Source organism: Strix aluco, chromosome Z (assembly GCF_031877795.1).
Source record: "Strix aluco isolate bStrAlu1 chromosome Z, bStrAlu1.hap1, whole genome shotgun sequence".
NCBI lineage: Eukaryota > Metazoa > Chordata > Aves > Strigiformes > Strigidae > Strix > Strix aluco.
The window spans coordinates 59,727,142-59,742,348 of NC_133971.1; the positions used below are offsets into that span (position 1 = coordinate 59,727,142).

At 45.1% G+C, this 15,207-nt stretch overlaps 1 protein-coding gene across 2 annotated transcripts in view; it reads right to left on the reverse strand.

Annotated features, from left to right (window-relative positions):
• Positions 1–15,207, reverse strand: part of LOC141918316 (metalloprotease TIKI1-like) — an 84,814-nt gene that overhangs the window by 19,783 nt on the left and 49,824 nt on the right. For both annotated transcript variants that reach the window (XM_074812627.1, XM_074812626.1), the window contains exons 3-4: positions 9,277–9,423; positions 6,940–7,114 (exon numbers count right to left, since the gene is read on the reverse strand). In XM_074812627.1, the coding sequence (XP_074668728.1) occupies positions 6,940–7,114; positions 9,277–9,423 (322 nt within the window). The remainder of the gene's footprint in view (positions 1–6,939; positions 7,115–9,276; positions 9,424–15,207) is intronic.

Genomic DNA, 15,207 nt, shown 5'->3' on the forward strand with positions numbered 1-15,207 from the left:
TATCATTATGTTATCTTCCTGCCCCTCCCCCCTGCCTTTTTGTCCTCTTCCAGGATCTGCCCAGATTCAGCTGCTTGTGGATTTTTCATAAGCTTCCTCATTACACATTTCAAATCCTTTATATAAGACATAGATAAATTTACATTCCCTGTAACACCCACACCTCCAGTCCCAGCTGTGCTGATGGCAGGTTCAGAGTTTCCAAGCTAGGTTCTGAATTCCTGCTGAATTTCAAGGGCAAATTGTTATCCCATTTACCTGCGTAACTTTCATATTCCCATGGCAGGTTTTTGTTTGATTTTGTTTTACAGGTATAAACACCTACACAAAATGGACAGAGACATCCTGGGATTAGCACTGTTGATTATTTTTACAAACACTGGTGACAGGTCCTTTCTCCAATCTTTTCTTTTCCAGAGACAATAAAACTTGTTCCTCTTGCATAATTTCCCATCCAAAAATGCCAGATGGAACAGCAGATTTCAAGAAGCAACAGTGAACAGCTCTGCATGGAAACAACACCACCTAACACAGCATTCATGACAGAGACTCAGCACAATTCCAGTTTCCCCTGGAAATCTGTTCTTTTTTTTTTCTTTTTATGACATAAGGGGCAAGGGAAAAGGCATCAGACATGCCTGTGAATCCAATGCACTTGGCACCTGACACAACTGATCAGTGCCCCACATCCCTGCCTCAAAATCTAGAGAAGTTGGAGGAAACCATTTGGTGGACTGTGGCAGACTCTGGGGTAACCATAGGTTGTAGTGTGTTCTCTCTTTTCCTTGTCCAGGTGGCTAAAATGATAGGCTACACACCCATCTTTAGCTTAGACAGGGTCAATTACACTTCTACAATGTCCAAATCCTTCTTCTGCATGTTTTTGGATCACGCATCAACCATCCAAGAGTTAATTTTAGTTGAGCGATATCAGTTGACTCAGCTGCTGGGAGGAAGATAACTAAGATCTGGAGCTCTTAGCTGGATTGCTAATTTGGATATTGGTTCATCAGTCTGCTCATAACAATTCTTCTTTCTGAGGGGTCTTGGGGGTATGGGTGAGTAAAGACTGGGAAACAAACAGCGAGTCCCTGGAGGTCTGAATCCATACAGTCTGAGTAATGCTACATAAACACATTCATTATTTCCTTTAGTAATTAGAAGAAATGGTAGCTGAAGAAGTTTTCACCATCATCCTTCTTTTCTTGGTGCTAATGGTGGCTTGCCAACATCCACTATATTTTAAAGCCTCAGAATGATGCTTTTTTCAGGAGCAGCAAAGAAAAAAGAGCTCTGACAGAAAAAGGGATTTGCCAGTGCTCACAAGATTAAGAGGGCCAACTTCTGAAGTTGTCACATCAGTCAGCATCTCTCAGTGAAGTCAATCATTTCATCCACGGGGATATAAGGCACCTTAGATCCCCCTGTACTTCTTATTCATGAGCTGGAACTTCTGGAGTTTCTCAGCTGTTCAAAGAGGCAGGAGAGCCTGGAAGGAGTCTAAACATGGCTCTTAAAAACTCTGTCTTCACCTGAGGCCTTGCCTGTCATAATAAAGTCAGGATCTCATGCCACTAAGTATGCTTCCTCCTGCATAAAAAAAACCCCTCAACCACTCTTTTTTCCCTCTCTTATTCTTTAGCCCCTTCAACAGAAACTGTAGTGTAAGCTAAAGCAAACAAGCCATGCTCATCCTGGAATAAAAGTGACCATGCAGCAAAGCCCACCTAGAGTTGAATCTGGTGAGAAACATCAAGGAAAACACGGAATGCTTCTACTGATACCTCAGCAGTAAAACATAGACTAGATAGATGTCATCCCAGTGCTGAAGAGGGCAGGAGACCTGATGACAAAGAATATGGGAAAGGACAAGGTACTTAGTGCCATTGTCACTTTCTTTACTGGTATAACCAGCCTTCAGGAATCTCATGTTCCTGTGACTGGAGGGAAAGTCCAGGGCAAAGAAGGTTCACCCTAGGTGGAGAAGGCTCAGGTTAAGGAACATTCAAACAGACCAGACATGTACAAGTTCCAAGAGGATACACCGAGAGGAACTGTGGGAGTTTGCCAATGTCGCTGCAAGGCCACTCTCGTTTATCTTTAAAAGGTCATGGCAACTGGGGACAGTCCCTGAGGACTGGAAGAAAACAAGTATCACTCCTATCTTCAAGAAAGGGCATAAGAAGGATCTGGGGAACTACAAACTGGTCAGCCACATCTCTATTCCTGGGGAAGGCAATGGAGCAAATTATCCTGCAAACCATTTCTAAATGTGTTAGGGATAAGCAGATTATTTGGAGTGGTCAGTATGGATTTATGATGAGGCAATCTTGGCTTATAAAGTTCAGCAAACCAAGTCCTGCACCTGGGCTGGAACAGCTCCAGGCACTAGGACAGACTGGGCACCTACTGGCTGAAAAGCAGCATGGCAGAACAGGATGTGGTATCCTGGTGATCATCCAGTTGACCTTGAGCCAACAACGCGCCCTTGTGGCAAAGAAGGGCAATGACCTCTTCGGCTGCATTAGGAACAACACTGCCAGCAGACTGAGGGAGGTGATCCTTCCCTACTCTTCAGTCCTGGTGACATACATCGGGGTCCAGTGTCTAGCTCTGGGCTCCCCAGATCAAAAGAGGTGTGGACATACTGGAGGGAGTCCAGCAAAGGGCCACAAAGGTCATGAACAATTAAAACATCTGTTGTAAGAGGAGAGGCTGAGAGGGCTAGGAGTGTTCAGCCTGGAGAAGAGAAAGCTCAGGGGAGTATAATCGATGTATAAATACCTGCTAAGAGGCTGTAAAGTAGATGGAGCAGAATTTTTATCAGTGGTGACATATGAAAGGACAAGAAGCAATGATCACAAATTGATATACAGGAAATCCCACTTAAACATAAGAAAAAGCTTCTTTACTGTGAGAGTGGTTAAACACTAGAATAGGTTGCCCAGAGAGGGATGAAGTCTCCATCCTTGCAGATGCTCAGAACCTGACCAGACTCAGTCCTAGGAAAACTGTTCTATATGATCCTGCTCTGAGCAGGTCTCCAGAGGTGCCTGTCAGCCTCAACTTTCCCATGATTCTGTGAAGGTTTAGTGAGCAGGCAGCACCTTTGTAAGACCTGTACAAGTGGTAAAACTCTCCACAGCACAGTAGGACAATGCAGCCCTCTTTATGTCAATGTATACCTCTTAGATAAACCAGAAACCTATAGTGTTATCTAGCTGGCTGTCTATGGAATCACATGCGCCATCACTTACTTTGGCTTACAATTCAGATCCTGAACTCTCCACTTACCGTTCACAGAAATTAAAAATGCATATAGAAAGAAGACTGCTTGTGAAAGATTATAGCTGGCTTTGTTTCACAAGTTCTTTCACTGGCTACAGGAAGCATGTCTGGCTTGTAACTCTAGTGCCACCATACAAAAAGGCCTGTCCACTATTAGGACAAAATCCTTACTGAATCTACTGGAATGCTGCTGGCATTACCATCTCTTCCTTTTCTGTACCTTCCTCTCCCTCAAATAGAGTTATTTTGGCTTGAAACTTTCCATATTTGCACTTCGGTCAGAAGCAAAGCTTTTTGGATAATTTCAGAAAAATCTGTTATTTTTTGGCTCTCCACTTTTGTGCAAGCTTAAATTACTTCCAAACAAAAATAGATCCAGAAATGAGCTCTGACTGTGAAACTATGTTCCACAGAATATAGGGGGAGTTTGTCTGATCTGTTAAAATGCAGTAAAAGCGTAACATACGCTGGATCTAATGATCAAATATATTACAGACCAAATCAACACTTGTAGTTCCATGTAAGAAATCAACTTCTATAGTCCTGCAGCTGTATTAAGACCTGGATAGGAGCTTTTTTTTGCAGAATTACACATCTCTAAACCACATCAATCTACTTGGAATAAAAAACAAATCAACAACCTTTTCTGATTTTCTCCCACTTAAAATAAAAATACAAAGAATAGTTTAAATAGCAAGAGGGAGTATTTGTAATACTGCAGTCACCCACAAACCATGACTTTGTTTGGTTATAACTGGTGATAAAAGTGTTTTTTCAGTGGTGTTAGGTTAATGGGAAAAATGGAACTTTCTTTACAAAAAACCTAGTGCTTTTAAAATTTAAAAATACAGGGTGAAAAAATCTGGAATGGAACAACTAAAAGTCTTCTCCCCCTTCTAACCTGCAGAACCTCCAATATCCTACTACCATTTTAACACAACCTTATGCTGCAGTTTATCAGCCACAGCCGGGAGATACTTTTGTCACTGATGGCCAGAAGAGGGAAAACCACAAGTGATTATTTAGTCCCATTCCTATAGCCTTTCTTTTTCTCTTCTTCTACAGCTCATTCTAACCTGCCTTGTGCAAGCACTTTCCTGGAAACATTTTTCAGTAATTAACAGCAGTACAATACTCAATCAATGCTCAAAACTGAATACAGGACATTTGTTCATCTTCACTGCTTGCTGGCATAGAAATAAATCTTCCACATAATCATCTATCACATACAGTAATCTGGATACACAAAAGGTTAAATTAGCTTGCTGCGAAATGATAAAAGCCTGCACTCATATTTGTAATGTGCACTCAGAAAACCTCAGAACTGTGTAGAAATCGATCTGTTTTCTGTATGATATCCTGTGATGTTACTTCTCATTTAGACAATTAATATGAAACAAATTTTAAAAAAGGAAATCCCCATGCAGTCAAACAAGGGGATAATGAGGAATTGTGCTGATAGAAGTGCGAGGCTGGCACTGTCCTTTGAATAGAGCTCTTTTGGAAGAGCAGATGAGAACAGATGCTGGACTGGTATCAAAGCCAGAGTGTAATTAGAGACAATTTTGAAGTTGATCTAGAGTCGCCAGAGAAGACAGGGAACCTATCTGGATTCAAAAGTATGATGGAAAAGAATGAGAAGAGCACGTCTGGTGCTTGGATATCAAGCCGTGTGCATATAACATACAGATCAAGGGTGTTCACACAAGCCCAACACTCCAGGCAGTGCTGCAGTATAGTGGTGCTGGGTGAATCCTAACTCTGCTCTATTGGAAGAGGCAATTGGGAAAAAGAAGGGAGCAACTGGGAAAAGGAAAATGAGAGGAAGGAGGAAAGCAAGAATCCAAAAACCCTGGGAAGAGTTTTAGGACTGTCATGAAGGTTGAAAACAAGAGAGACTGGAAAGGACAGGGATCTGCCCTGATCCTGCAGTGCTTCTGGGTTGTGGGGCAGAGCTGTGCACACCAATGACAATGAAGACGGTCTGGGGCAGAAAAGTGGGAAGAGAAGGAAGTTGATGGGAGGGGAGACAAATGACACAAAAGCATCTTAAAGACATGTGATTTGTCCAGCGCAGCTGCTAGGATGCAGGGTGTGTGTGCAAGAAGGGGAAGAGGCTCTCTTCTCTCAAAGAATCCTGCTCCTGGAACAGGGCAGACTCAGAGTGACACTTGCACCCACATCTGTCCATTTGCACGGGCTGCTCATCGTTCGGTTGTGACCCAGTTACTGGAGGCCCAATATCTGCGACTAGTCTCCTGATAGAAGACTAGCTACCTGCAACTGACAAAATTGGCACTCAGGGCTGACATATGCGCTGGTCAGGAACATCAGTCCAGTGGGGACAAGTGCAATCAGAACACCAGCAGCAGAGTACAACAAAGGCCTGGTCTTATCTTACAGACAGACATGACCAAATCTACATAACCTGCATTTGCTTCACTGTCCTTCACGACAGGGAGTTTCACAGAGCAGTGATACTGTAGGAGGATAGCATGTTACAATCTTCATGTATGCCTGAATTAGCATTAGCATTAACATTAGCAGCCACCTTTTGTTATCTCCCTGCCCTCACACACAGGACCCCTGTTAAGTTTGTAACCACAACTCCCTGCTGCAAGTGAGGAGATCCTCACAGACTTCAAATACCAATGCTTTTAGAGTGTTTAAATAAATATTTTCCTTGTCTTGTCTAGATCTTCCATCCTCACTAAAGCAGTAGCCAATGAGACCAGAAAACATCACATAGATTCTGACACCAGTTTCAGTTCTCTCCATTTCTCAAGGCCGATATGGTTCATGGTGGAGGGAATGTGATACTTCTCTGGTAATTAGAACCTGACTTTTCAACCACGACTCACTTGTTCCCTTCCTTGGAGCTAGAGGAAGGACAGGAGTCATGGCAAACCAATCCTGTTTACACCCTTCACGCAGCCCTAGTCTGAAGTGTGGGTGTTAACCTCACTGGGTTGGATGTGCTGCTGGATGTGCATATAGATTCCTGCTGGCCGCTAAGAGGCAGTAAATGGAGTAGGTTTTCCCCAGCTGGGCCCAATGCTCTGCTCCAAAATAGTGGCAGACACAATTTCCTTATAGTCATAGAAGTGCAGTAAAAGAGGTAAGGAGCTGCAGGAGGAATAGAATGATGAAAGTGTGCCTTGCCTCTTCCCTTGCATTTATTGAGCCCCTTAGATTCACACGATTTGGCATATTATTCTTCTGGATGTGTTCTTGAAAGGTTATTCAAGCACTGGTGCAACCTCCGACTTGCTACCTTTCATCTCAGCTCCCTATTTCTCCTACCCTTCTGCCTTGGTTGGCCATAAACATGTATGTCTAAGAGCTGTTCATTTTGTGTTTGTACAAAATGTTGGTTCAGTATCTTTGGCTATGCATATAACAAATGAGTCTGTAACTAATAAATATTGCAATCAGTGCATACACCATGAGCTCTTTGCATACTGAAGAAACACAGACTTCTACACTGAAAAAGTTTACCCACTAGGGTACAACTATCAGGGCAAAGCTGTGTTCTGTGTCCACCATGGTAAAAGTACTGATCCTTCTTTTAACTGCGGCAAGCATTTGTAAAAAGCTTCTAACAGATGTGGGAAGAATATGTTCAGGTTGAAGGGCACCTCAATCACATACCAGCTCCAAATGCAAAGAAGAAAGTCTTGTCTGGGTACTCTTCCAGCAGGTTCTTCACCCTTCTGCCCATTCGCTCATTTCGCTTGTAGATGAGCTCCTGACGGAAGTAGCTGTCTATCTCTTGGGCAGTAATGCGTTCATGGGCTGGAAGCGTAGCATTAACAAAATTTGGGACCTAAGGTAGGGAAAAAAAAAAGTCTTCAGGAAAGGGGCATTTATTTCACAAGCATCCATCATGCACGGGCATTTTGCTCCATCATTGAATGTGGCAATTGCCTTGTCTCTCAAGGCACATCCAGTAGAACAAAACACAAAGAAAGCTAAAAAATGACTCAGCAAACTTCTATATGCATAGTGCTTCATTTCTCTCAACATATCATTTCATAAGCCAGCTAGCTCATCTTTTTTTGATGCAAAGTCAACAAATACTCTCAGTTTGCCACACTGTAGATCCCAAATACTGATTGCTCATCTGAAAAATGTAAATATTTGCTCCTGGCTATCTTTAGCTACATACCTCTTCCTTAAATTGCCATAGGTATGACATAACTGTAATGTGAATTACACTCTTCTAAGAGAGTTTGACTGGTATCAGAGCCCTCAGGCTGTCAACTGTGTGATTTGAACTAGTTAACAAAAATGTCCCCAAACTTTCCAAAAGAAAGAGGGCCAGATTTTGCCAGGAAAGAAGGTATTACCACCTCCAGTTCCCCTGTCCTCAAGGTATCTTTTAAAATAATGGCTTCCTCCCCTGGGGCCCCCAGGACAGCTGTGGCTGCACAGCACCATGACCTCTTGCTAGCAGAGAGAAACGCGGGTCTGGAGTTGCAACTATTCTGGCTTCTTGACAAGTAGCTTCGGGCACTGCAGCAACAGGGAGTGCTAAAGAAGGGGCCTGCAAGTGGTGGTTCTGGGGAGCAGAGCCACTAAGTCAGGTGATTTCTCTTGCAAGGCTGTAGCAGGTGAAGAGGCTCTGGAGCCACTCAGAGATTATTACCGACTGTTTCCAAAGGGTTCTTAGCCCACAGTGGGTCATCTACTGGGCAAAAATGGGGTCAAATACAATTTACAGAGAAGTTCTGCTTAAAAACATAAACTGATAGTGTTCCAGACTATTACTACTCAGCTCTGCTGTAAGGGAGAGTGCCCTGCAGTGGAGCCCCTCATGTAAATAAAGGGCAGTTGCTCCCTTGGAGACATGCATGTCTCAGCAAGAGCTGTTCTCTTCAAGGACCTCAAGGCAATGCCAGCTGTCTGCAGTCTGTAACACCTTAGCAGAATAGTGATGCAGTATCTGTATGCTCTTACAGTGCTGGCCTCCTTTGAAATCTATGAATGAAGTGCACTGTGTAAGAGTTAAGCAGTGTTAATGACCAGGTTGTCTGCACCTGCAGGCTGAAGGGTGTGTAGGACAAGAAGGTAACAACACACACCCAAAGCTTAGTGCCAGAGAAGCAAGGGTTAGTATACAGTATTTCCAGCTCCGCAGCACTGCACTGTATATATCAAAAGGCCATAGGAAAATGGTTATTCATCAGGGAAAGAAAGCCCTGGTACCAGCACCCACTTGTTCAGCACTGTGAGGCTAGAGCCCATGTTTTCATAGATGTGCATGACTGCCAGGCAGTACCTCATGGACAAGAATCATGAGGCCTGATGTCTCAGTCCGAAGTTGGCTAATCTAACAGCCCAAACAGGCCAAATTGGTCCCTGATGGGCATTTTGTTGTGGTTTAAAGATCAGAGCATTGCATTCCACTGTGCCGCTTAGGAAACCATCTACATAAACCAAGTCTGTGAGGCCTCAGAAGATTTTCTTTTCCTTAACATTCAGTCTAAATTTATCTTTTCTTTGTTTCACTCCATTTCTCTTCTTTGGGCCTTGCCCACAGTACACAATCATACTGATGGGGGACATTAAAAAGCTTGCAACTTGCCCAGCCTTACAATAAGTGTCCAAGTCACATGTGCATTTCTGTCACTATTTGCACAAAAGAGCCTGCTGCTGCTCTCTGTTGGCACTAAGTTCACTCATACCCAAGCTAGTGTAACAGCATCTTTAAGAAAACAAAGGATTAAATGCTAAAGCAAACATGACATTCGTCAAAAAGGGAAAGCCAGGTGCACCTGCACTGCTTGCGTGCAGCAAGACGGGGCTGAGGTGGTTCAGACTCCTGGGACAGGAGGCACAGGAAAGAGGACACGCCAGGGAGCCACCAAGGTGCCCTTGGCCCTCACCTGCAAAGGGCCTGCCCGAGGAGAGATGAGCATGAGTGAGACTGGGGTTAGTGCTACAGGGACATGTGCATAGTACAAGGGCTGCGGTGGCAAGACTCACTTGAGAAGTGTCATGGTTGAAGATGATGGAGCTGAGGTCCCCACAGTTGTAATGCTTGATAAGGTCTTCTGTCGTATAGGGAATCTGGAAACTGCCTGCTCGGAGGCTCTCCTGCTGCAAGAGAGTCTGATTCAAAGCAAAGACCACCTGAGGGAGGGGGAAAGGAAGGAAAAGACAGAGTTCCTGGTGAGTTCTCGTCTCGCCCCTTGAGAAGGTCACTGACATACAGCTGCCTGCCAAGGGCCCTCTGAAGGTGCTCCTGCTCTGAGCGTGCCAGTACATGCATTGCCAACCCGCGCCTCCTCCAGGTCTGCAGATACACACACATCAGGTCCCATGGGCCTGCTCATAGGGAACTGACTCACCACACATAACTCCAGGAGGTTTTGCCCACAATGTGATTAATACAGAAGATACAAAGGGGCAGACTGAAATAGGGGCAATCTTTTTCCCCTAACAACAGTCTGCCTGACCACCACAGAGCCCTAGGGCCTGACAGGCTCCTCTCCCCACAACTCCTCAGCTACCTACTTAAATGAAGCATGGCTTCTCCTTGTTTGCCCTTTCTTCCTCATCCACAAGGAACATTGATGCTGTTGTTTCATTCTCCCACGCACCCCGTTTACTTCAGGCAGGAATGGTTCTCTGGAGCAGGCCAGGGAAGGATGGTAGCTGTCAGGGGACTCAAGAAGCCACCCCCTCCGCAGGCAAAGTCTGAGAGCAGTGGCCCTGCACTCTACCCTGGCTGACTGCCTCTGCAGGCATGGGGGCTGCCACTGCCCATGCTCCCTCCTCCTCCTTGGTGTTCACCTGGGAATGCAAACACTCCCATTCCCTTCACCTCAAGCTGAACCAATGTGTCTGCCACAGCTTTATCTCCAGGGAGCTTCTCCCTTGACTGGAAAGGGAGAAGATCAGCAGAGGTCTCCTCCAGCTGTTGCTGCTTCCCCACCTCCAGCACAGTATGGCTCTCCCAGGGCTGCGGCCTCAGCACCTGACCCAGAGAGAGCTGCCACTCCAGCTGCCGCCTGCCTATGGCAACGCACAACCCATGAGGATGGTCACCACTTAAAAGGCACAAGAGAGTAGTTTGGAGCAACAATTGGCAGGGGCCTCTGAAGCGAAATAGATGATGTAGCACCTCTGTACCTCTCCCTCACTGGTCCAACCACTGCAGCAGGCAGCCACTGAGCCCCTGAGAGGCAGGGAGCCAAGGAAGGAGGACTTGGGGGAGAAACTCCCCAAGCTGAGCATGGGAAGCCAGTGGGCACGCTGGTGGAGTGTGGAGCTGGCTACTCGCCTGCGCAGACAGCAGCACTCCATCAGCATGTGGCAAGAAAAATACTGCCATCTCTCCTGAACACAGCACTTACTCAAGCTACTGCTGGTTTGCACAGCAAGACTAGACAACTGTAACAAGCCTTCCTACTATCTGCTGGCTTATCTTTTTTTTATGTCTAAAGGAAGTAAAGTGAGAGATATTGCTGAGGTCTTGAAACACATTTCAAAATTTACTCTTGGAAGGGTTATTTTCCAAGCTCTGGTGACTCTGCAGACTGATGAGGGCTCTGTGTAATTAACTCCTCCTGGATATTTGCCTCGAACACCATCAAAAGCAGTCTGGAACTGGAGGTATTCACCAACACTATGAAACGCACACATGAGTAAGCATATTCCTAATGCACTGAGATTATGTGAAACGAATCTACAGAACAGAGCAGATCTGGGAATGAACAGGTGCAATTTTCCCTCCCCAGCACAACAATCCGTCTCCTACAGAAAGGTGCAGGTCCCACCAAACTTGAAATCACACTGTCCCCACTACAATTAGAGCTGCCTGTCTGTATCCAAACCACTCTGTTTTTAACCGAATATGAAAGCACATAACTTAGCATTAGTTCTGGAAGGGTGTTAATGACTAGCAACATTCACTCCCACCTCATGTTTTTAAAAAGGGCAAGAATTCACTTTGTTGGTACAAACTGCACCTGATTAAAAGAATACCTGCAGCTAAACACTCAGGAAAGTTACATCAAACTAACCAGTGGCCACCTTGCAAAGGACCTCTGTTTAATTTGGAAGTAAATTAAACAAAACCAAATTGAAACCACTTTAAATCTGAACAGAAGTTTGCATGCAGACTGGGGTTTACTGCATTCTGAAGACATCATTTTCCATTTGTTTGGATTCACTTCCCACACAGAGAATCCCTAATGGCTGTTAATGACCAGACCATATTCACTGAGAAACAAGCCAAATGAATGCTGAGAATGAAGGACTTCTACAGCCAGGACTGCTACATTATGCCAGGAAAATCTTGTATGTGCAACCAGTACAGCCAAAAGCACTTCCATGGGAATGGCTTATTTTGTAAGTTATTTGACTACCATACCAGCATTCACTTGGACAATTTATCATTAAAGCAGTATGGCCCTTTCTAGAGTCTCCAGACTCTGAAACAATGGCCAGACAGTCCCTGACCACAGAGCAGGGGTAAGACCTGTGACTGTCTCCTGAGCTGGTCTGCCAGCTGAGCTCTGCTTCAGTGTAGAGTAAGCACATCAAAGACGCTTTGCACTCTTAACCATTTGATTTTTATCCGAACACAAACTAGTGGAAGGCAACTGACTTCTGTGGAGAAAACACCAGCCTGCTGGGCGAGACATGACAACAAAGCAAACCTTCCTCTCTCACACAACCTGCACTCCTGCTGTCACTTGCTCTGCACGCTACCCTGTTCTCCATGCACATCTCTTTCCTCCTCCCTTGCAGTGTACTTCAGGTGAAACAGATCCAGTCGCTTCTCCAAAAAGACCTGCCATGGACCGTAGCAGCCAGGTCAAGCCACAGAGGCATCTTCCTTCCTCGTGCCTACCCACTGGCCATAGGAAACTAGCAAACAGTAACTGCCAATGGCTAAACAAATCTGTCTCAAGACCACAGTTTAAAACCACAATGAGTACCTGCAGTTATGGGGAAATACCGCACATGTTTACATAGGAAAAGAGGCAACTCACCCCCCCTACCTTCACATCTCTAACCTTACTGCTGGCATGACACAAAGCTGCCCTGGTGAGGCAGCTTTGGCAGCTCTCTGGTCTTAGCTAAGAGTACCTCTTCCTGGTGTGGAGGTGGGACATGTTGAGAAATCTCAGGATGGGAGCAGCTGAAGGGCTTGTCTGCCCAGCTGGAGAAGCACAAAAGACCTTTCACAATGAGGTGATTCATGTTGCACCTCAAATAACAAAGTGTCCAGGCTCACTGCCCAAGACTCCTACACACCATCCTGACCATGACTGCCTGCAGACAGAGATTCCAGCAGGCTGCCATGGACCCCACAGCCTGGTCAATGGGTTTGTGTGGCACTGAATGGGCTGTTTTTCTTTGGCATGAAGGACTACAGAGGGATGTTCTCTGCCAGGTCAGACTCCCCCATGAGCAACATCTTTCCCCATTTGCATCTAGACCTGCATCCTATCACTGTGCATAGCACCTGAGAGAGAAGTCACACAAGAACCAACTGAAGCCCACCAAGAGAAGGAACTTTCGTGTTGGTGTTGTGAAGGACAGAGGTGGTCTCAGCTCCTTTGATGACAGCAGTAGCAGCTCAAGTCCTTCTGCACCATTCTCAATCACAATCCAAGCACTGAGAGCAAGAAAAGTCAAGATATGACAAATGGGCAGAAATCAAAAGAGCATCAATGTCCTTGACAATCAGCCCTCCCTAATATGAATTATGGTAACTCATTTAATCAGGTTTTGCACCACTGGAGGGCAGGAGATGCTTTTGCCAAAAATACTCTCTACATCAGTTGGTCTGAACAGAACAGTGGCATCTGCTGGAGAGGAATCATGGCACACCTACTTAACAACTACACAGGATTATGATTCGGTGTCAGTGTATGTGTAGAGACTCTCAAAGGAATGGGATAGCTTCTCTCCATTTCTATATCACTCATACCTTCTTGGGGGAATTGTAACTCCCTGGCAGAAAGAGAAGGGGTGTGGGGGTAAAGAGGAAGGAGCTGTTTGCAGTACCAGGTGTTGCTTAAAGCTGTGCCCTGGTGAGGTTATCTTCAGTAAATAGTAATGGACAAACACTGTTAGGATCTCAAGAGAAGGAAGATTCCTAAACCTATTGTTATTAAAGGATTTAATTTGCCAAGGTGGGTCTCACTCAGAGGTTGATAACTCTTATCTGTCATTATTTCTCAAAGAAAACAGACTAGGTGCAAAGAGGTACTTAAGGAAGATCACAGCCATCAAACTCTACAGATCAGACCCAAGTCTTGTTTACCAGATGTGAAAAGCTGAAGAAAGTCAACAGAGCACGAGAAGCAACGACCAGATCAGCAACTGATCTACAACTGCTTTATTTGCTTGGCACAAATAATGCTCATCTTCCTAGCGCTCCATTCAATCCTGCAGTCCTTTCATTTCTAGCAAGTCCAAGGAGCTAAGAAGACAACAGAAAAGAAGAAAAGGTTGAAGAGAAATTGTCAATTTTTCTTAGAAATCAAAACCAAGAATTTGTGCTGAGCTGAGCTGAGCTCCTCCAACAGGTGGTACAGAAAGTACACATCTGTCTTCCAGGTATCTCTTGCATTGCACTGGTTTATTAATTCCAGAATCTTTCCTGTGTTGGAATCCACAAAAATCACTCCATATTCATCCTCCTTGCAAAACTATTCTTTCTTACTTCATACCTTCCCCCCCACCAGCAACTCTACTCTACTCTGCTCCAGTATGTGTAATCATACTAGCATCAAAGCATCTCCTGAAAAGATGTATTCGGAGAACAAAAGTTAGAAGTTTATTAGAAAGGGATTTTTTTCCTCCTACCTCCCATTTCCACTGTGATCTCTCTGTCTTCCCCCAACCCTCTTCTCTTTTTGTACTGTGGAGAAAATCAGTTAAGCTCTCTGGTATACGTATTGCTGCAAGCCTCATTCTCCTCCTGGAGATTTCTTCAGCAGTCAGGAGACACTTGTCCCCTTTGCTAGCATTGTTGGAGTGGCCTGCCAGGCCAAGGGGGTGGGGAAAAGGGGGTTAGAGCCTGACAGATGCCTTTTTTGTCAAAGACAAAAGACCCCCTGCCATCCTCTCCACTTTTCAGCACTTTCATCCACATTGGATCAAAGTGTTATTCTGCATATGAAAAGAACCTGGCATTATGCTCCTCAAATTAGCCTATTGCCATCCCACTAGCCTCCAAGTCTTCCCAACAAAAGCGCTCACATCTGTTCCATCATTTGCCTCATCTTCTGTCTTTTTTCAATCTGCTCTCAGTTTTTGAGGGCCATTCAGCCCCTTGAATTATAGTCTGGGGGAGCATCTTCCTTGCTCTGGGATCGCTCAGCTGGACAATTTGCTTTTAATTGTCTTAAGGAATCATGGGCTGCTTTGGGCCCTTCCCAGCGACTAACTACATCCATTACAGCTTCCATTCAGCCTCTTCAGCCAATTCTTTCCCTCTTCCTCCTCAAAAGCATGTTTCTCTCCTTGTTCTTCACCTGGAGGAGGCCACTACTTCTCTGGGCCAGTGAACACTACTGCCTCAAATCAAAGCGAGCCTCAAATCAAAGGCATTGTGACTATGAAAATCACTAATCCTCTTTTGTAATGGTAATGGTCCAGCAGGCCAAGTGCTGAGAAGAAAGCTGGATTTCTCACTCCAATGTGACTTAGCTCCTTAGATGTCTGGTGCCCACACCTCAAGCTGCCTTTGAGGCAGAAAGTTGGGACTGGCATTCTTAGAGCCTGGAAGCCTGAAACCACCTGTCATGAGGAGCCCTGCAAACACCAGCCTGTGCACACAGGCAGAAGACTGATTTTGGCAGAGGCTGAGGATACCAATAGGAGATTTAACCCATCATCTGCAGCCTTCAGAGGAGCCTAAGTCACTTTCAAGGATGTCGCACCAGATGAGAT